This window comes from Candida orthopsilosis, assembly GCF_000315875.1.
Source record: "Candida orthopsilosis Co 90-125, chromosome 4 draft sequence".
Classification (NCBI taxonomy): Eukaryota; Fungi; Ascomycota; class Pichiomycetes; order Serinales; family Debaryomycetaceae; genus Lodderomyces; species Lodderomyces orthopsilosis.
In genome coordinates, this window is record NC_018297.1 from 694,162 (window position 1) to 716,165 (window position 22,004).

Genomic DNA, 22,004 nt, shown 5'->3' on the forward strand with positions numbered 1-22,004 from the left:
CGGCGAACAAAAATGGCATAAAAAATTGGGTACCCGCAATCGCAACCAGAACAATTAATAAACTGGATCTTGTTTTATATACACTCGACATTTTCAACACTTTGAATTATGACTTTGTCCTGTTCAGTAACATTTATGTTTCTAATACGAAAAAGAGTTTTGCCCCTTCTTGTATAGAAGCACCGCGCTTTTTTAACGGCTAAGAAAGTCCGAACGAGGATGCAAAAGGTGACCCCTCATGTCAAACGAGTATTAATACACCCTATTATCAATTAAACACCTGTATTGTAAAATTTAAGACTTAATTGTCTTTCCTCGCCTTCTTTTGCCCTTCTAATTGAGAGCCCAGTAGGCAAGTGAAGCAGGTGCCATTGTACGAAAGACAAATGGTGTCGAGAACCTATGTATATTAGTTTCGGTGTAGCAAGGAGTTCGTCATTTTTGTAACCCGCGGAATTGGGGGGAGTAAACAATGTCTGAATGTTGGGTCGTTGAAGCGTTTGTCCCCCTCTTTGATGTCCCCCAAAATCAATCCCCCACATAAATTCGTGTTTGCAACAAAAACTTGTACTACAAAATCACCAGAACAATCGAATCCTCCACTTCAAAATCAATGATATACGGCGATTACATTGCAACTAAATCATAAAGAGTTTCTTCCCCGCAACACTCGTTGAAACCGGCTCCTTCCTGGGGTAAATTCAACTCCACGAGTTTATCAGAAATTTTGGGAAGAAAAATCTTTGAATTTAAAATCAATTAAAATACGAAACGAAGTAGAGAAAACAAATCGATGAAAGGATAACAGCAGTACCTTGAGGTTAATATCCACAACTCTCGCCATTTCCGTATAGGCTTTGTCAATCAATTAAGCACCAGTGAACCACAGTTTATATCAGTATCTGCTATGGATTCACTATCCAATTTTCTTGTGGGCATAATTTCTTGGTATTGGAATTAATGACGCCACCACGATTAGAGCTGTATCTATTGTGGCACTACTGAAGAGAGTCACTTCAAGGTCATCATGCGTTAGTTAGCAAAGTATTAAAGAGAGCCTCTACAGCCCAGCGAGAGGAGCACTCACAACTCAATTTCCTTCGAGTCAAACGATGACGCGTAATTCCACGACAGAAAAGTAGCAATGACATAATCGCCCAAAACAATGCCATCAGACAAAATGACAGTAAGTCACGTGTAATGGTTCCATTTGTTAATTTTGTGTTCCATATTTGCAGCAAGAGAAAAAACAAAATCTACATAGAATCAATCCCATATAACCGACTTTAAATGATATATATTGATTCATGAAAAAAAAAATGTGAAAAATTTCAACCCGATATAGCAAATTTTCATTCTCAGGTAGAATATATTCACATCTCAATATTGCCCTTTAATACATAATGCCTATTCCAAAACCACACGGAGGTCAACTTAATGACTTGATTATTCGTGATGCTGAAAAAAAGCCACAGTTGTTGAAAGAAGTTGAAACTTTACCACATTTGACATTAACCCCAAGACAATTGTGTGATTTAGAATTGATCTTGAATGGTGGGTTCTCTCCATTGACTGGATTTCTTAATGAAGATGATTACAAAAGTGTTGTTGAAGATTTACGTTTGACTTCAGTCAAGAATGATCAAGGTAAAGGATTGATCTGGCCAATTCCAATTACTTTGGATGTTTCTCCACAAACTGCTCAACAATACAAAATTGGTGATAGAATTGCTTTGTTAGATTTAAGAGATGAAACTCCATTGGCCATTTTAACTATTGAGTCAATCTATACTCCAGATAAACAAAAGGAAGCCAAGCTGGTTTTTAGAGGTGATCCAGAACATCCAGCAAACAAATATCTTTTCGAAACTGCTGGTGATGTTTACATTGGTGGTTCATTGGAAGGTATCAACTACCCTAAACATTACGACTATGTTGATGCAAGAAAGACTCCAACTGAATTGAGAAAAGAATTTGATTCCTTGGGATGGACTAACCAAAATATTGTTGCTTTCCAAACAAGAAATCCAATGCATAGAGCTCACCGTGAATTAACCATTAGAGCAGCTAATGATATTGGATCAAATGCCCACATTTTGATTCATCCGGTTGTTGGTTTGACTAAACCAGGAGATATTGATCATCATACAAGAGTTAAAGTCTATAAGCAAATTCTACAAAAATTCCCTGATGGATTAGCTTCATTATCCCTTTTGCCTTTGGCTATGAGAATGGGTGGTGATAGAGAAGCCTTGTGGCATGCTTTAATCAGAACCAATTATGGTGTTGATCATTTCATTGTTGGTAGAGATCATGCCGGTCCTGGTAAAAACTCACAAGGTGTTGATTTCTATGGTCCTTATGATGCACAAGAATTGTTACAAAAGTATCAAGATGAATTGGATATCAAAATTGTTCCATTTAGAATGGTTACTTACTTACCTGATGAAGATAGATATGCACCAATTGATACTATTGATACCTCAAAGGTTAAAACTGCCAACATTTCCGGAACCGAATTGAGAAATAAATTGCGTACTGGTGATGCCATTCCCGAGTGGTTTTCATACCCTGAAGTTGTGAAAATTTTGCGTGAAACTAACCCACCAAGATTTAAACAAGGTTTTGTCATCATTATTGAAACTGAGTCGAAATTGGGTCAATATTTGAGCTATGCTTTACAATCGACTTTGAATCAATTTAGTGGTGAAAGAAGAATTACTAAAATCGATCAACAAGAACACAATGTTGAACCATTCATTATTAATGAATTGGTCAAATCAGGTGCTGGTGTCATCTTGACAACTGAAAATACTCACACTGATAAAATTGCCAAGTTGGTAGGTGATGGAAATTCCATTATTGTTGGATCAAAGGGTGACGCATTCAAGGGACAATTTAAATTGAACGAAGATCTCAATGTCACGATTGATGAAATTGTATCCTTCTTACAAGAACAAGGTTTTTATTAAATAGATAATCTAGAATAGATAGAATAATACATTGTTATTTATTGAACTAAAATAAAAGAGTGTACAGTAAGTATAAATAAGTTATAAAACGTTACAGGTCATCATCATCATCATCATCATCATCATCATCATCATCATCATCATCATCGTTAAATTTTTGTAATTATCTTCTTTCCTTGAAGTATCCCCCTCTCTTAAAACATTGTTCTTTGTTGTTGTGCCAAATGAGTTGCTCTAATTTGTAAAGCTTCAGCAAATCCCATAGCTGCAGGCCATACTGGTGCATCAGCAAAGACTCTAATACCCAAATAAAATGCCTTATTTGACAAATTATTCTTAATCACGTAATCTCTAATCTCCTGATTGAGCTTCATAACCAAATCTCTATTCAAATCTAAATCAACCCCGCGTGACAAATCATCATCACATTTCGACCTTTCTTCACTCAATTTAATAATTTTGTTTCTAACTGAATCAGTAACAATGCTTAAATTTTGCATATCTTTGGTCAAAACATCTGAATAAACTGATTTAACACTTGGAGTCAAGACTTTTTCCATTTTGGTAAATGTTTCTTGACATCTTAGCCATTCCATCAACTCCTGATTAGAAATATCTCTTCTCTTGCATTGTTGTTCCAAGAAATCAAGATACGTGGCAACAACCAAAATACTAGCCAATAATCCACAGAATAAAAATACTGGTGTACGAACAGTTGTTTCACGTACATCGAGACTGTTGGTCTCTGTTGTTTGGATCCACAAATCCAAAATACTATAACCCGAATTCAAAGATTTACTCAAAACACTATAGTTTGATTCACGGTAATCCATCAAATCTAATTCTTTATTCATCGAAACATAATCCTTTTTGAAAATGTGAGTAAAGGTTGCATCAAGATTGATATCCATCTTCATCTTCAACATATACCAAAGTGGAATTATTTGTTTCAAATCAGGTGAATTGATATATTGATCGCAGTTCATTGACGATGTGTCCAAATTACCACCGTTCCTGTAAAAAATAATCTGCCAATTATTCATCAAATGGTGATATTTCGGTCTTTTTTCAACATTCCAATTGATGTAGCTGAAATCACTTGCACGTAAATCTGCACCAACTTGTTCATGGATGTTGAACAAAATAGTCAAAAGATTAGCATTGGGAATATTGGATAAAGGATTTGGATTTTGCAAATAACTAATAAGCTCATTGACAGTTGTACCGTTACTCAATTCAACAATAGACCAATTTGGTGGGCTGGTTTTGCATACAGCGTTATACCAACTACTAGCATTTGGACTCCACCAAAGTTCACGATTGCTGCAATAAGATCCACTCTTCATCATTGTTGCTGGAAACATGATGGGAGCTCCAGTGATACTAGATCTAAACACCTGTAAAATGTAAAAAGTATGCAAAGTTCTAATTCTCGATTGCGCCAAGATAAAGTAGTCATAATTGTGTTGGATAATTGGTTTGACTTCATCATTGATCATTAGTCCATGAGGTGCAGGCTGAGGGGGAATAATTGATTGTTCCAATGGTTCATTGAAATTGGTTGATTTGATCAATCCAATCATTGACTTGATTTGTCGTGCTGTGATATCAATAACATTGGGTTCATTAAAGAACAATGAAAGCATGATATGCAAAACAAGACATTGATGTGCCATCAATGGAATCTTTTTGAACTGTATATTATCAACAGTCAATTCTCTTTCAAAAAATCCTTGAATATGATACTTGGACATGTTGAACAATAACAATGCATCATGATTATTGTAGGCGTACAATGAACCAATAGCAGTGATGGCCAATAAAAGGGGCACAGTTTCAAAATTTTGTCCACGTACATTTTTCAATGATGGTAAATGTATAAAAGAACAATACTTGTTGAAACCAAACTCAAACATTTGCGCATAGTACTTTAAGCTCTCCAAGGAGGGGAAGTCTTTACTATCAACATGACTCATTGAAATCATTTTCTCTCTAATTTCAGCTGAAATCAAGGTAGAATCTAAATTGAAGAAATTTTGTGGAAACTCAACTGAGTAGTCAATCGACTGAGATACATCATGGCCATTTGTGCTAAGCAATTGCTGCATAAAATCTTGTGCTTGCTTTTTAGGAAGATTGATGGTATTTTCATTCAGTTTATGATTGTTAAAGTAACCTTTTAAATCTTCAAAGCTGGTGTTGGCACTAAAATTGACATTCAAGTCAAATTCCGGATTAACTAAATCCCTGACCCAATCGGTTTCATTGGGGAATGCGCGTGCCATGCCACCGTTTCCAAGTAAACTAGCTTGTGGAGTGGTTGAAGCTTCCATTGACGATCTTGATCTTTTGCCTACACTTGGTACATTGCCATTTTTATTGCTCAACTGCAGTGGATCAATGCTACCAGCAGAAGAAACTGAGCCTTGTTGCGATTGTGGCAGCAATTGGTGCAACTGGTGTTGTTGTGGAGGTTGCTGTGGTTGTTGTGACTGTTGTTGTGGTTGCTGTGGTTGCTGTGGTTGCTGTGGTTGTTGTGGTTGTTGTAGTTGTTGCTGCAACTGTCCCGCGACTGATTCATTCTCCATAATTGGTGGCGGTTGTATTGGGAATCCTGCGGCTAGATCCATAGGCTCATCTTCTATAGCAAATATCGATTTCCTTTGTGGTACACTTTGGGCATGTTGCATAGGTACTGCCTTCATATTACCATTTTTAGGACCAAGAGTGAAAAAATCTTGCAAATTCTTTAACGACTTCTGACGAAGTGAAAATTTGTCTTCACTTAAATCTAAATGGTCAATATTCCCCCAATCTAATAAATCGCCCATTTCCATGATCTTATGATATTCCTCACTATGAGGACCAAGTGGTGGTGTACCAAATTCAACTTGTGTCGGTACTGCATCTCCAAACTCAAGGGCGTTTTGCTCTTGAATTTGCATTGCATCTTTCACATTGGCATATGAAATACCAGATGCTGCTGAATATGACGCGTGTCTGTAATTGTGCAAGAAATGAGACGACTTATCGATAAACTCTGTAGATGGCTTGAAAGATGTCAATTTTTTCCTCTTGGGGGTATCTGATTCTGGGGATGGCTCTTGTTTGATCTGACTTGATTTTCTTCTACTTGCAGTTGAATCTTGACGTGACATTGGTGTTGCTTTTGACAGTTGGTTAAATGAAACACTGTCTTTTCTTCCATTACTGCTGTGTAACGTGACACTTGGTCTAGGTGAACTATTTGAGGTTATTGGTGATGGCCCCATCAGTGGATGTGGCAGACTTCCATTTGTTTGAGTTTGAATTTGAGTGTCGTTACCAAATAATCCAGTACGAAACTGAGGTTTACTGTTATTGGTGTCTGCAGCACCATTTAGAGCTTCAGGTATAGGTGTGGCACCATTTGGTAAAGGAGCATTTGGATCGGTGTTGTTTTGCAACACGTTTATATGTTCGTTGATATCCTGGTCTTTAGATGAACCTTTGCGCATCAAGGTTGGCAAATTTGTATGAAGTTTCTGTTGGTGACGCAACACCAAATCACGACGAGCAAAGCACCTTCCACAAGCAGCACACTGGTATGGTTTTTCATTAGTGTGAGCTCTTTCATGACGTTTTAAGTGTTCCAATCTAGCAAAAGCACGGGTACAAACACTACACATGTGTGGTCTTGGTTTATCAGTTCTAATTTGTTGTGATTTTTTGGGGATGGGTTGTGTGGCAATCGGTGGTGTAATATTTGAATGAATGGTGTTTCTGCGCATAGCTTTGATATTGATACTACTGCTACTATCGCTATTTGTATTGATGTCCAGCACTGAAGTTGAAGACGACAAAGTCTGGGGTGAGCATAGAGACAAGGATGGTTGCATATTCATATTGGAAAAAATATATACTGATGTGTCAGTGTAAGGTAGTTTGTAGTAATTTAATAAATAGTTGTATATGACGTTGAAAGTTATATATGTATACACCCCTTTTAGTGGTTATGTTGAGTTGAATACCGGTGTATAGCTGCTTTTCTTTCAACTTTTTGTCAAATTGTTATATAGATATATATATGTATATTTATAAAAAAAAATTGAGAATCTTTGTCCTTCAATAAATTTTTATTTTTCTTTCTTTTTAATTTTTATTTTATGTTTTAAGTTTAAAAATTAATCGAGACAGAAAAAGAAGATTTATAAAATACCATACCATAAGTATACTTTTTTAAAGTGTCTTAATAAGTGTAAAGCTCTATCTAGTCTACTCAGTTGCTAGTGTGTTAATATCTGTAATCAGAGTATCAACAACTTCAGAAATATCCTCGTGGTCGTCCAGAAATAGGAGCGAGTGGGACTTGCGCCCCCATACTGAGACAAATAGAGTACACGTTGGAGCTTGTGGTCACAAAGTATGAATAACTATATAATAATTTATGTGTGAGAGATAATTCCGTGTTTTAATGTCCGCATTCAAAAGTGTCCGAGATTTCCATTTCAAAAATTAAGTCAGACACAATTTATTAGTAACAATAAAAATGACAAGAAAAAAAACTCAATCAACTATAATGAATGGTTACAAAGTCGACAATGATAAAAGGATACATTTCAGACAGACATTTTTGAGATAATCCTGTTACAGTACACGACCTTCGTAATAAGCCGAGATTCTCTTTATTTTACTATGGTCCTACTGGGTTTATTGTGACTGATTAGGAAGTTTTCCGTCATTAAAAAAAAATAATTTTTTACAAATCACAACAATGCCGACACACATTTAGTTTTTTAGAATTTTTTATATTTATTTTTCTTATTTCAAGAAATTGTTCATTCATTTTTTTTATTTCTTTGTCAGGGGATATAGATATTCAAAAATATTTTCCTTATGGTTAAATATATCTGGGGATCACACACTCATGATGATTCTTTTGGTTTGTTTTGCAAAACAGATCAACTATGTAATTGGCTTTCTAGAAAAAATATGTGTGTGTGTTTCAGGTCCGCCTTTTGCTTTCTTATTTGTGTAGTTATTGTTTCTGCCAACTTTCAACTAATTTTTTTCCCTAGTGGGGCAATTGAAAATTTTGTCACCGTTGTTATTGGGGACTCTCTCAATGGATAATTTTTGCTTTTCCATTCTCTATGTACTATTATTAAAAACTATTGTTGATTATTTATTTATTTATTCTATTTTAATTATAATTTTGCCCTGTTGTTTGTCATGAACACGACTGTTCCTAATTAGGAACTAATGAGTTATAAAAAGGAAAATCCTCTTGTGAAATGACGTATGAGAAATAGTTTTATACAGCGAAGTTACAATTGGCTGTAAACTGGATACTAGTCATGTATTGTTTTGGCACAGTATGTACATAACAGAATGCCTATAAGCAAAGGGAACCGGTTATGCAAAATTTAGTAATGCACTCTCATTGTATTAGTAAACCGAATGGAAAAACAATAAACAAGTATTGAATGCTTGCGGAAGGTGTGGACTTAAATCGTCAAAAAGTTGAAACCGCTTGATTCATTCAGTCTATTGCCCTTTGTTTACACTTTTGGTTTCAAATAATCCTAGAAAGGGAAGCAGAATATACTTCCTTATCGCATGAAGGAAGATTCGATATTATAGATAGGATCCATTCTCTACAAGGCTTCAACACAACTATTAACTTGGCTGGTATTGAAGTAATACGAAATGGAACAAAATTCATCAATCTTTTGAGCTTAACAATTTGCAGAATAGTGTAAAACTAATTTTCAAGTAAGGAGGCTTCTCTCCACGCTAATACCATATCCCTTTCTTTCAAAAGGGGCAATCTTAGTTTGTTAGTAGTATCTCAACCACCACTTTTAAAAATACCCCCAGAAATGAAATTGTTTGTAGCATTAAGGTCAGACGATATAACTTCCATGTTTCCGTATGTTCCAATCCCTATTGTACGTTTGTTTTTAAATTTTAGTCCTGTGTCCGATTCCTCTCGGAGTTTTTAAATAATTTCAACAAACGTTTTCGTGAAAAATGTTGAGCCATCGCTTGTAAAGCAAGAAGAAACTCACCACTTCGTACCAAATACAAACTTATAGATATCTGTACAGTGTATTAAACAGAGGCAGCTCTATTGATAATAAAGTCTTTACAATGTATATAGCATCGGAGGAAGGGATCTGGGGTTTGATGAAATTGTTACGCAAGTGTAGACCATCGTATTCATGATATAAAGCCCCAACCTCCACGAAAGTACCCAATTGGGATCTGCTTTTCCATTGGTGATTCGTTACCGCATACACTTGTCTGTATATAATAGTCAATGGAGTGTTACTTATCACTTCCATCTCTCACTCTGCGCAATTTAATGTGATGTAGAAAGATATGTTTATTCGTAAACTTTATCGCGGTCACAAAAGTACAACCCCAGATTTCAGATTTCTTTCTGAAAAATTTAAGTCTCCTTGTTTTTTCTTGTTGCTTTCTCATTTTCGTAAAAACGCAGGAATTAATAAGGTGGGTACGTGCAGCTGTGGCTAAAAAAGGATTAATAAGAGAAACTATTATTATAATTGACAAAGGCGGGTATAAGCTTTACTTCTTTGAGAAATAGTACCCATATTTCATTACTTTCAACATTCACAAGTGAAAGATATACATGTTCATATCCAAGTAGGGTTGAGAAAAAAGGTAAGTTTGCCCTTACCCCTATCAATTCCCATTTGGTTATTTATGGAAATAAGCTATAGGAAACACAAATCATTTTTGTTTTTGTTGGGTCACTAAATGTATTTAGCAATTTAGTGTCGGTCGGACTTTTCCTATGAACTTTAATTTTGTGTAGAATTAGAGCATACGTCATACGTACAATAAGTGATTTTACAATTTTTTTTCTTTTTATTACCGACACAATACACAAAAGTAATTTTTGATTTTTAATTGCCAGCCAATGAGAAAAAAGTGTCTGGTGTTATCAAGGATTTTTATGTCTTAGGTACGCCGACAAAAAAATTAAACTATGTTTTTTTGTGATTGTTATACCCGTCTTTAAATTTTTAATTTTTTCTATGATTTTCCTTTTTTCATTTCAGGTAAAAAATTTATCTCGAAATCTGGGGTAATAAGACAAAACAAAAATTGAAATTATTGGAGTGGGATTCTCATTTCTTAAGTAAAACTTGACAACAAACTGAAACTGCATTCATTAGTTGACACTTACGAATCCAAAGCTACTTAGACCTAACTCTCAGCTATGTCGCAATCAAAGTGAATATAAGGATCATCTATAATATCTGAACTACGATACAATATTCGTAAAATAATGAAGCCACCTTTATTATTATCGAATCGATAAATGAATAAAATTGATTTCAAATTTATAATTCTAAATATTTTATTATTTGCCCCATAATACCAACTTCTAAACTATTCTGTTCTCTTGCAATTGGATCGATCGATTACTCTTCTATCAAAAGATAAGTGTGCTTTATTTTATGATAAATGAAATGTATTTGCCTAGAATAAGGCTTTAATATGAAGAAATATAAAGTTTTAAAGATTTAGCTAAATCAGACAATGGTAAAAACGAGCAGGAAATTAAGACCTTCTTTGAAAGCAAATAAATTTGATTAACTTTATACTGAATATGTAGGGAAGTTATTTTCTTTTTGACTCCTTTGTTTCGAGTCTCTCGTTTAAGTATTTGCCCCACTGTAGAAGGCCTTAAAAAGAGGTTAGGTGCAAGGATCGGCTACTCTGACTGCTTGTGCACTACATTTCCAGTTTTTCCCGTACTTTTCAGTTTCTGCCTTTGAACTGTCTAACAATCACGGAAAATGTACTTTATATAAAATTTGTCACTAAAAATATGAAAATTGATCCGTTTACTCCGTCGCCAAGGTTAGGATGGAAACCTAATCGCCTTACTATGCAATAACAACTTCGGGATTCTGCTTGAAAACTGAACATAGTACTTAATGGACGACAAATTCCCAATACAATGAACAACCTGCACTTGTATTAGATAGCATGATTGAGAAGAAAATAGTACCTTCTTGACATTCATTAAGTTGAGAGTGTGTGATATTCTGTAATATCATTACTAGGAAAACTCTAATTGTTAAAAATAAAGGGGCAGGGATGGTTATGAAGATTTATAACCACAGACTTTAATTCAGCTCGCATGACCTCCATATCTTGGAGTTGATGTGGGGAAACAGACTCTCTGTACATGTTAAAAGGACTCCTATTGGATAAGAATAAACAGATGTTGAACTTTGATCAAGATATGCATTGTGATTTTGATGTTTTTTTATAAATTTTGGTTGCAATTTAGATACAAAACATATACATACAGTAAACAAAACAATTTAAAGAATCATTACTAATATCGTGAACTATATTGAAAGCCCAGTGCTACTCCACCACATTTATTACACCACCAAAGTGTTTAAACAATCATATTCAGGATTGTAAACTCCTACTTAGAAGCAAAAGTCCTCAATTCATTAAGACAACAAAAAATAAAAGTGTTTTAGATTATTTCATGCAAAGTAGAAAAAGAAAGATGGCCTCAAAGCTATCACAGCAAATCTAAAGATTGTGAAGAGGACCATCAGAGCAAAAAAAGAGTCATTTAACTTAGAATTATTGAAATTTACACCTTTCTTGAAAATAAGATTATAAAAATTAAGCTGACATCTAAAATCACTGTAAAATTTTTTCAGAGAAACCTCCTGGTAGCTTAGTTGGTTTAAAGCACAAGACTGTAAATTTTACCAGATTTTGTAATCTTGGGATCGGGCGTTCGACTCGCCCCCGGGAGAATTTTTTTTTATTTTTGTTTCAACAATCACTTTTTTGTTAACACAACAAAATAGAAGATGCTTTCCATTGGACGATTACGTTTGGGACTTACGTATACCAGTTAGATACACACCTTGAGGTTTGCCAAAATTCTGATTTTTTAACTTACTAAGTGAGATATTTGTTTACCATTTCCAACGATATTTCCGAGACCCGAAAAAAAAAAAATCCTCACATTTTTCTTTTCTTGTTATCGTGTGACTTTTCTTAAACAAAGGGGGAAAATCTTAGATTCAACTATGTTGTATTCTGCAATGGTTATGTTTCTCCGATATACGAAATCTTGAGAGAAGGAGAAAGAAGGTCGTACCACCTTAAAATCTTGGCAAAGGGAATGTGGGTTGTGGTGAGCGCGCGTTAAGCGAGATTTATCAGAAAAAAACAAATTTAGATTCGGACGTATCGCATAGAACGACCATATTAAAACGTTTTGATTTAGAATTCAGCCAACCCCACCAAATTGCGTTCCCAATGACTCCATTCGTATGATCTTCCCTTGTATGGAATTATGTTCTGAGACAAATTGTTTTTAGGCAGGAAAAGAAAGCCAGCAATAGAGCGATATAATTGAATTGTATGTAGTTGGATTTTACAACACATTGCTTGCGGTCAAGAATAAGGACTCCCCAGATGCAATTGTGGTTGCAAAAGTATAAAAATCAGACTTTTTGTTTATAAACGTCTTGGCAAAGCAACCAAATCCCGTAATCTATATTTTAAAAGTCGTTCAAATTGGAGGGAAAGTGGGGAACGATGGCTTTGGCTTTTGGATTTGAATCCTTTTTTTTTGCATCTTCTCTTGCTTGCTCTTATTTGGTGTTGCTATTTTCTCGCCCAGTAAAAATCTAGAGCCAAGAATACGATTTAGTTCAAAGAGCAAAGGCTTTTGTCGATTAGAACGTGGCTTATGTATAAGAAATTTAGCTTGGCTTTAAAATAGCGACTAATTGTTTTTGCCCAGTTACAATGAAAACGGAAAAAGAATCCACACTGTTTTACCTCATCGACTTGAACGGCGAATTCACCAAGTTTACTAATCATAATTGGAACTTCTTCAACGGATAAGGGGGGGTTCTGCACCAATGAAATCACAGAGAAATAGAATTACTAATAACAAAGTCAAAATCGACCTTTCTTTGTGTGTTCCGGAGATGTTTTGCATGATAGTGACAGTATATATTGTGTACGTGAAAATTTTTCTTTATTTGGGCCGTCTTTGTGGTAGCGAAAAACTTTACTTTGGTGAATTTGGTTCAAGTTACGATCGAAAAGGAATACTTTTTTTTTCTAATGTTGTGTGATGTAATCCATGAAGAAGCAAAATCAAAACACAATATATAGAAATGTCTCAAAATAAACAATAAAAATCATTTGCTCCGTTTTCGTACTATTGTTTTCTTATCAACCATAACTATTAGCAAGTTTAAGCCCTTTTCGGTCCGTGTACATTATTTCTTTCCCTTAGAGAAAACAAGACGTCATATACTAATAATAGAAGCCATAGAGAGGGGTCAACAATAGAAACGAAAAGGAAATCATATCTATAGGGGTTATAGCAAGTCTAGACTACAATTCAGATACAGCTTAACTTTAGCCGCTTGGATTTCACTGTTTGCTTTGACGAGGTTGAACTCGAGGGAGGATCGTTTCGGCGGACTGAAACGCCGAGCTAAAAAAGATTTCAGACGCGTACGGACTTATGTGGGTAATAATCTTTTACTTTTGTGTGGTACTAAAATTGAGTGACCCAGTTTTACCGACTGTACATACATAATATATGACGATTATTAATCAATAGTTTTGTGCGTGCGATTCTAATTTTTTTTTTGTTTCGTTGCTGGTAAACGATATACCCGAAGAGAGATGATGCTCTAAAAATATATAAAGTACTACATGATATATATATATATATATAAACCAAACCCTATACAAGATTAATATTTGACTTTGGCAGCTTTGTTGCGTCTACCCCACCAATATTTCAAGTTAATTTTACCTATTATTGAGTATATGGTATGTATCAGCCAGTATTTAACATAGGAATGGGAAATATACACCAGAGAAGAACATAATGCATAATTATGTAACTACCACCACAACAAGGGCAAAAATGGCCTATGGCGTATACCTTCCTTGCCATTATAGCTTACATCATGGACTATTTGCCCGATTAGAGCGACAGAGTACTTCTTTTACACACAACCAGACTGAAGCACCTGAGAGGAGCGATAACATACCAAACTCGTAAAATATTCAGTCACTACGAAAAACTCGCACTGAACACGAGATTTGCGTGAAAGAGAAAAGAAGTAGGAACCTCATAACCATCAAACTTACCAAAACCTAAGAAAAAAACAATAATACGTGTAATGAATGAAACTTAAAATTTTTTCCCCACAATTGACATACACAACAACACATAGTTAAGAGAAAATAGTATAAACAAAGAAAAAAAAATTGATTTCTTTTCCCCTCCCTTCAGAAGAAAAGCTCGTATAACTAATATCAATACAAAAGATAAGATATCACACAAAAGTTTCAAAAGGTTCACCGCGTTTCGGAGTAATAAAAACCCCAACAATAATAGCCCTTGATGGAGATATATAAAACCATAGCTATATTTTTCTTTCCCTTTCTTATATGAACCTTTACTTTGGGCCCTTATACTAACAACCATTCACCATTATAGTCTTCCAAAATGGATCCAACGTTACCAGAATATACTACATCTTCTGAAACACTTCCCAACTATACATCGTCGATAAACTTTTATGGATTGGCTTTGTTGAAAACCGAGTTCTTGACCCCCTACCAATACAACAACGGAAATAGGTCTTGGAAACCAGTGCTTTTACATATGAATTCCACACAGTTGAATATTTACAATGTCAATGCTGATAAAAAGCTACAGGAGTTGCTCATCAACTTGTATTTTGAATTAAACAACTTGAACCAGCTAGCCAACGACCTCAACACGGAGTACAAGAAAAACAATGGAATGGATTTCAACTCAAATCAAGTCGACTTAAATGACATTTTCTCTGGTGACGCTTATGGTGGTCTTGAAGGAAACAAGTCAATGTTTAGTGAATCCAAGTTTGGAAAATTGAAAAACAAATTCAAAACGCAAAAGAACCACAAGATATTAGCAACGATATCCAACTACTATGACACCTTAAAAGACAACCGGATGCTTTTTGAACCAAGCAGCGGTGACGTCAAGGGTACGACGTTTGAGAAGTTCAAAGGATCTTTACTTCATTCATATTCATTAGCTCACTTGCAAGTTGGTGAGGCACCATCCTTAAACCAATTAATTTCAGCAATGTACAAGGAAGACCATTCATCATCTACGTCCAACATCTCATCATTAGTAAAGTACAAGAACTCCCTTCGTTTAAGAATAGAATACAAGCAGATATTACTTCAATTCTGGTCATTTCATGGAATGATAAGTTGGTTTAGGAACTTGTCCATTGGAAAGGATTTAAGTTTACCATTGGAGATGAGGACTGTCACCAAGCTTAAATCAATTCCATCAAGATACAGCAGTAGAAACAACGCGTTACTTGCTGCTACTGCTGCTGCTGCTAGTTATGGTAGGGGAAGACATCACAGTACTGAAGCCATTGCTAGTGATGAACATGCGATGTTTCGAGTTAACCACTTGATCCATAAGGATGTTGAATCAGATGTCATCAGTACTGATGGTGAAGATGAGTCCATATTTGACAATGTCCAACATGCAAGAAGAGAATCAGCAACATCCTCGATATCGACATCTGATGACACTGGTTATATCACAATCAATGACTTCAAGTTTGTTTCAAAAGAAAATGCATACACAACAGTTGAGAAGCAATACATTTCCAATTGTGTTCCAGATCTCAATTCTTTTGATAAATGGAATGGTAAGCTCCTAACAGTCAGTAACGCTGAATTTTTTGTTAGAGATGAGAGAAACTACAAAAACAAAGACGACGTATTTATCAGCTACAATGCATTAGGTGACTTGGTTCAACTGTTTGATAGAAAATTTTCCAACTTGCATCAACATAACAAAATAAGCTCTACAAGAACTTTTTTGATCCACCAGAGTGGTTTGGTTGGTATTGCACAAGAATGTTGAGCCCTACGGCATAGACTTTATATATTTATTTATTTTTTCTATAACGATTTACGATTTCACGAATAATATACATGAGTGATATATGAAGAAGAGGCACGATTTTAAAGTCTCTTATTTCTGTAACTTGAAACGATTGTTTTGTTAGCATTCAAGAACAGTGCCTGGAATATAAGCAAAAGGGGCCACACAAAAACCAAGATATGTCTCTGCCTCTGATACTATCCTTAGTTATTGGTAAGGATAATAAGGTTATTTGCGTTTAAAACATGAGGTAAAATCTGATCCTAGCCTTCCTCACACCCCATTTGTTAATGGAACACCAACTGCAGAGAATCTCCACATCAAGCCCTTGCAATTATTTTCTGGGAATACTTTCTGGACGTAAAGATACTGAATTCCCCTTTCATTGAAAAGCTACTTGCGCATCATCCCAGACGACTCAATTAACGATGACTAAAAATAACAAAAGACGTTGTAGAATATAACACTGTGCTCGGGATCACAAAAAAAAAGTATCTATATTAAGCAATGCCAATACTCTGAACCCGTAGCTGAATTAGAAAAGGGCCTCGTCTCCTCTTTCGGGAAACATTCCAGTTCTGCACTTTTGATTAAGGATTGAGGAAGATAAGTCTTGGTGCTTCAATTCTTTGGAGACATTGGAATTTTTTTTAACCGAAGAAGCGATCGGTTTTATCCCACAACTAAAAAATTTCCGAAACACCCATGTTTTTCCGTTCTATTGAATAACTGTTTGAAATCCGTACTCTTATCATTCTGTACTATGAGCGACCTAAGCCTACTAATTAGATTTTTTACTCCTACTTTTGTCTCCAAGAGCAAGTGTGTTTCAATTATTACGCTTATTGTTAGCGCCGCATGATGTGTTGGCGGTAAATGCCGAGGATAAAGGGACCCATAAGTTTAATTAGCAGCCCTGTGGATATTGGCAGAACACTCGCAAACCTTGACAGTTTTTCAGGGGCCATGTAGACAAAGACACTACTGTTTTACAGAAAATTCGATGCTTTCTAGTAATAGAAGCCACGGTGTGACCACAAAAGACAATCATCGTGCTAAGTAGAAAGAGTTAGGAAGGGTCTAGACTACAATTTAGATATGAAATATTTCAACTATCCTATGTTCACCTTTTTATGACGAGGTGAACCTGAGGTGAACTGAAAAAGGGAGAATTCCTGCAACTTGTAACGAAGAGTTTAAGGAGTTACAAACAAGACAACAGCAAAAGCCTGATTATGAAGAGGACTCTGTTAGCAACCCCACATTTAGCTTCATACTCTCAATTAGAATAATTTACCGATGCATGTATGCATTTTCTTTGTAGTTCTCTGTTTTAAGACCCTCATTTTTACTTTCCATCTTTTCTCAATCTTAGCATACTGATACTAGTTATGGTAGGAAAAGACACCATGGCATTGAAAAAGGTAATGATGGGCGTGAAATATGCAATGATAAACATTTGACTCACAAAGACCGCGAATCAAATGTTGTAAACACTGATGGTGAAGATGAGTCCATATTTGACAATGTCCAACATGCAAGAAGAGAATCAGCAACATCCTCGATATCGACATCTGATGACACTGGTTATATCACAATAAACGATTTCAAGTTTGTGTCTAATACAAAAGCTTACACCCACAATTGAGAAGCAATACATTTCCAATTGTTTACCAGGTCTTGATTCTTTTGATGCATGGACAGGCAAGCTTGTGACTGTGAGCAATCCCGGCTTTTTCAATAAGAGTAGGCATACAAAATCAAAGACGATGTATTTATAAGCTACGATGCATTAGGTGACTTGGTTGAAGTGTTTGATAGAAAATTCCTCAACTATCAACAGAACAAATTTGGTCCCACTAGAACGGTTTTGATAGAAGGGCATGGTTTAGTTGATATTACACCTCAATGTTAAGTATAGGTAAGAAGGCAAATTTGTACTTAATCATGATTATTTATAGCTGTTTGGGTAATAATACATGAGTGATGAAACATATTTGCACTCATTTTGTACTAAGTAGGTGGTCAGTTCCGAAAAAGTGAGGCGTTAAATTAGCTTACTCAACAATTTTCGGAAAATAAAGGACAGCAGAATAATCTGCAAAATCATTCTGAAAAAAAGAAAAAAAAAATTGATTCAGTTTTTACAGCCAAATCATCCAACCAAACTTCAGTTGTAAAGAGAGTGTTGAATTCTACGCTCCCAAACATTACTTGTTAAATATCCCCGCTGCTTTTACAAAAGCATTGTCCATTTGTTTTAAATCTGTTTAATTGAAATCATGCCTACCCCTGCTGAAATTATCGCTGCTCGTATAAACAACAACCATTCGGAAGATGTCGAGCAAGAAGAATCCGAAACTATTGTGGAACAAGAACCAAAGTCTAGAAGCTCTACACCATCAATTAACGATGCTTCGGCTTTCCCTGCATTAGGATCGAAATCGGGTTCAAGTGTCCAACATTCAGGTACTTCTTCATGGGGTCCTAAAATGAAGGCACCTGCAGCAGCAACTATTGCCTCCAATGTCCCAAAAGCTTCCAAGAATGGCAACGGTTTTGCCGTAAAGTCAAAAATCTCCACCATCCAAGAAGCTTTTTCATTGGACGTTGAAGATCAATTGAACGTTGCTCGTCCCGAATTTATCAAAATTTTAACCTATGTTATGCAAGAGACAAAAACAAACGTTGAATGTACCACTTCGCAACACACAAAAAAGAGAACTTTCTTGATCAGTGGTAAACCAGATGATGTTAAACTTGCCAAGCGCTTAGTTGTGAAAAAGTTAACCAAACCAGTTCAAATTAAGTTCAACGTTCCTGCCAAGTTGAGATCCAGAATCATTGGTCAAGGTGGAAGGACTTTGAAACCAATCATTCAAGCCAACGACGTCAAGATTGAAATTGGAGATAAAGAGGAGTCTCATGATTCAAGTGACGCTAGTGAAGATGAAGATGATTTGTTTGCAACAACTGTAGTGATCACCGTTGATGGTGATGTTGAAGGTGCCAAAGCTGCTAAAAGTGAAATTTTGGCCATTGTCAAAGAAGAAACGAAGAACTTGACTGTCAAAGCTTCTTTGAATGAAAATGTCAAACCTTTTGTCGAGAAAGAATTACAGGAACTTATTGAACACTATGATCAATTGGACTTTTCAATACCCACTTTCAAATCGTCTTCCAACTCCATTGCCATTCATGGTGAGCGTGATTTGGTATTGGAGGCCAGAGCAGACGTGAAGGCTGCTTTGGAGAAATTGTCCCAAAAGATTGTTTCTGAGGAAGTGCCGATTCCAAAAACCAAGTATCAATTTTTGCCAATTGAAGAGGTTTTATCCAAGTGTAATGTTTTGATTCAATTACCAAAAGATGGTGAAACAAATGTGAAATTCATCGGTGAGAAAAAGAACATCAAATCAGCTCAAGAAGAGGCAAGAAAAGTTACCTCACAGTACAAGGTTGAAGTGTTGGACATGTCAAAGGCACACAAAGGAAACTTGAGACACGTTAGTGCTGTTGCTGCATACTTAAACAAAGTTGGCGCATTCAAAGTCATTGCCGATGCTAACGATGTTGTAATCAACACTCCTACCGTTAAAGAATTGAATGATGAATCTGTTACCTCCATTCCAATTCAAATTATCTCTAAAGGGGAAGATGAACATATCAAGGCAGCAAAGAAATCCATCGTCAGTCAAGTGAACAAGATCACTCCTGACCAAACCAAGGTTATTGACGATATTGAATCATTCTTGTTGAACAAAGTTGATGGAGTCATTGGAGACGTTGCCAAGAAGGAGAATGTTGAATATATTATCTTGCACAACGCCATTACCTTGTTTAAATCGCATGAGCAACAAGATGAAGCAGAGGACTTTGATGACTTTGAGGGCACTAGTGATGACTCATTTGAAAAGGTCAACTCTGCTTTGGATAAATTGAGAGAATTGGCGGCTAATTTGTCAAGTACCATTTTGGAGGTTGTTTCAAAGGATCAAGATGCTATTGTTTCTGGTCCGAAGGGTGTAACATTGAAATCCATCTTGTCCAGTGTTGAACCCGACTCTGTATCTGTTAAATTGCATAGCAATGGAATCTCATTTTCAGAGGATGGGATTTATATCCACGGTATCAAATCATCAGTTGCGGCTATCAAGAAGGAGATCGAATCAGTATTGGCTGATGCAAAAGAGCACCCCGATGGTTTCACTAGTGAAGTTCGTGTACCTTCACAAATTGTGTCTAGATTGGTTGGCAAGAATGGATCATTCTTGAATTCACTTCGCGATGAATTTGGTGTCAAGATTGATGTTCCGGAACAAGATTCAAAGAAGGACGACTCTGAGAAATCGGACATTACAATCAAGGGTGTCAAGAAGAACGTGGAAGCAGCCAAGGCTAAAATTGCCGCATTGGCTAAGAAATGGGCTGATGAAACCTTGGTTAGAGTCAGAATTGAAAACCAATATCACCGTAGAATGATTGGTGCTCAAGGTGTGTTTATCAACCGTTTGCAAGACAAGTACAATGTCAAGATTAGATTCCCTGCTGCTGATGCAACATCTCCGTCACCTTTTGCTGATGGACCCAAGTCAAAGGATGAAGTTACAATCAAAGGTCCTTCCAAGGGCGTCGCGAAGGCGGAAGAGGAGTTGCAAGAATTGTACCAGTTTGAAAAGGAAAATGGGTTCAAAAAGCAATTGCAAATCCCATCAAAAGCAGTTTCCAGAGTCATTGGTAAGAGTGGTGAAACCATCAATGACATTGCTGATGGTACCGGGGTTGAGTTTAGCTTCAAGCGTGATAATGAAGAATCAACTGGATTTGTTGACCTAGAGTTGACAGGTTCAAAGACTGCTTTGAAAGACGCAACAGCCAAGATTCAGGAAATCATTGATGAAGTTGAAAACTTTGTTGTGCGTACAATCAATGTTGACGCCAAGTATCATCGTGATTTAGTTGGCCCTTCTGGATCAGTTATGAAGCAGATTATCAGTTCTGCCGGTGGTGATGATTTACCAAGAGGAAAGTATCATCGTTTGTTAACTATACCTAATGAAGGTTCTGGCTCCGATGAAGTTGTTTCTCAAGGTGACAAGACAATCGTTGACAAGATCATCAGCGCAATTGAGAAAATCGTCAAGGAAAAGGAAGCATCGATTGTTGAAGAAATTGACTTGCCTAAAGAGAAACACAGACTTATTATTGGACCAAGTGGAACCATTCGTCATTCTTTACAATCTGAATTTGGTGTCACAATTGAAATTCCAAGACCAAGTGATGACAGCACAACTGTTAAAGTAAGCGGTTTACCAGAAAAAGTAGCAGCAGCTAAGGACAAGATCGAAAAATTGACAAAGGATGATTGGAAACTTTCTATTGACATTCTGGGAAAATATCACCCATTAGTATCTGAACATGGTGCTATCTTCAAAAAATTGAAGAGTGACTACAAAGTTGAAGTAACCCATGGAAACTTCACCAGACAGGCTAGTAAATTATCTTCAACATCAATCCCTGCTCCTCCAGAGTTAGCATATCCAGAAAATGATGAAGAGTTTAAATTTACTATTGAAAAATTTGAAGCAGACAATGGCAATGAAATTGTTATTCCATGGAGATTGAAAGGAGAGGAGAAAGATGTCGAAAAAGCTGCTGAATTTATCAACAAGAAGTTAGAGTTGGCTAAATCAGCAACTTCTCAAGGTTGGTTGTATGCATCCAAACCTTCTGTGTTTTCCAAGATTATTGGACCTCAAGGCTCAAAGATCAATCAATTGCGTTCTAAAACAAATACATTTATTACAATTCCAAGGGCCAATGACAAGTATTCCAAGTTTGTTTACCTTGTTGGAGATGAGGAGAACTTGAACAAGGCGCATGAAGAAATTAAAAAGTTATTGTAAATAGAGTATCTTAGTAGTTTGACTTTCAGTTGATGAAATGGAAAAATTTAAAGTTAGGGGTTTGTTGTAGATGATTTAGTTCCGTACACGGGCGAAGCCATTGGTGTGACTAAAAAATTATGCGGAGCTAAG

At 36.0% G+C, this 22,004-nt stretch overlaps 4 protein-coding genes and 1 non-coding gene across 5 annotated transcripts; 4 read left to right on the forward strand and 1 right to left on the reverse strand. All coding sequences in view use genetic code 12, as the record gives it.

The window, feature by feature from the left end:
• Positions 1-1,403: 1,403 nt before the first annotated feature.
• CORT_0D03640 (Met3 ATP sulfurlyase of sulfate assimilation) lies at positions 1,404-2,972 on the forward strand (the record flags this gene model as incomplete). The annotated part of the gene is made up of 1 exon (XM_003869292.1): positions 1,404-2,972. The coding sequence occupies one exon, from the start codon at positions 1,404-1,406 to the stop codon at positions 2,970-2,972; it is 1,569 nt and encodes a 522-aa protein (XP_003869341.1).
• Positions 2,973-3,166: 194 nt separating this feature from the next.
• Positions 3,167-6,856, reverse strand: CORT_0D03650 (transcription factor; the record flags this gene model as incomplete). The annotated part of the gene is made up of 1 exon (XM_003869293.1): positions 3,167-6,856. One exon carries the CDS (start codon positions 6,854-6,856, stop codon positions 3,167-3,169), a length of 3,690 nt encoding a protein of 1,229 aa, XP_003869342.1.
• Positions 6,857-11,683: 4,827 nt separating this feature from the next.
• Positions 11,684-11,776, forward strand: CORT_0_Tyr(GTA)_55. Its single transcript has one exon. It is a non-coding gene (tRNA).
• Positions 11,777-14,514: 2,738 nt separating this feature from the next.
• CORT_0D03660 (hypothetical protein) lies at positions 14,515-15,945 on the forward strand (the record flags this gene model as incomplete). Its single annotated transcript, XM_003869294.1, has 1 exon — positions 14,515-15,945. The coding sequence occupies one exon, from the start codon at positions 14,515-14,517 to the stop codon at positions 15,943-15,945; it is 1,431 nt and encodes a 476-aa protein (XP_003869343.1).
• A 2,303-nt stretch (positions 15,946-18,248) lies between these two features.
• On the forward strand, positions 18,249-21,872 carry CORT_0D03680 (hypothetical protein; the record flags this gene model as incomplete). The annotated part of the gene is made up of 1 exon (XM_003869295.1): positions 18,249-21,872. One exon carries the CDS (start codon positions 18,249-18,251, stop codon positions 21,870-21,872), a length of 3,624 nt encoding a protein of 1,207 aa, XP_003869344.1.
• Between the last annotated feature and the right edge of the window lie 132 nt (positions 21,873-22,004).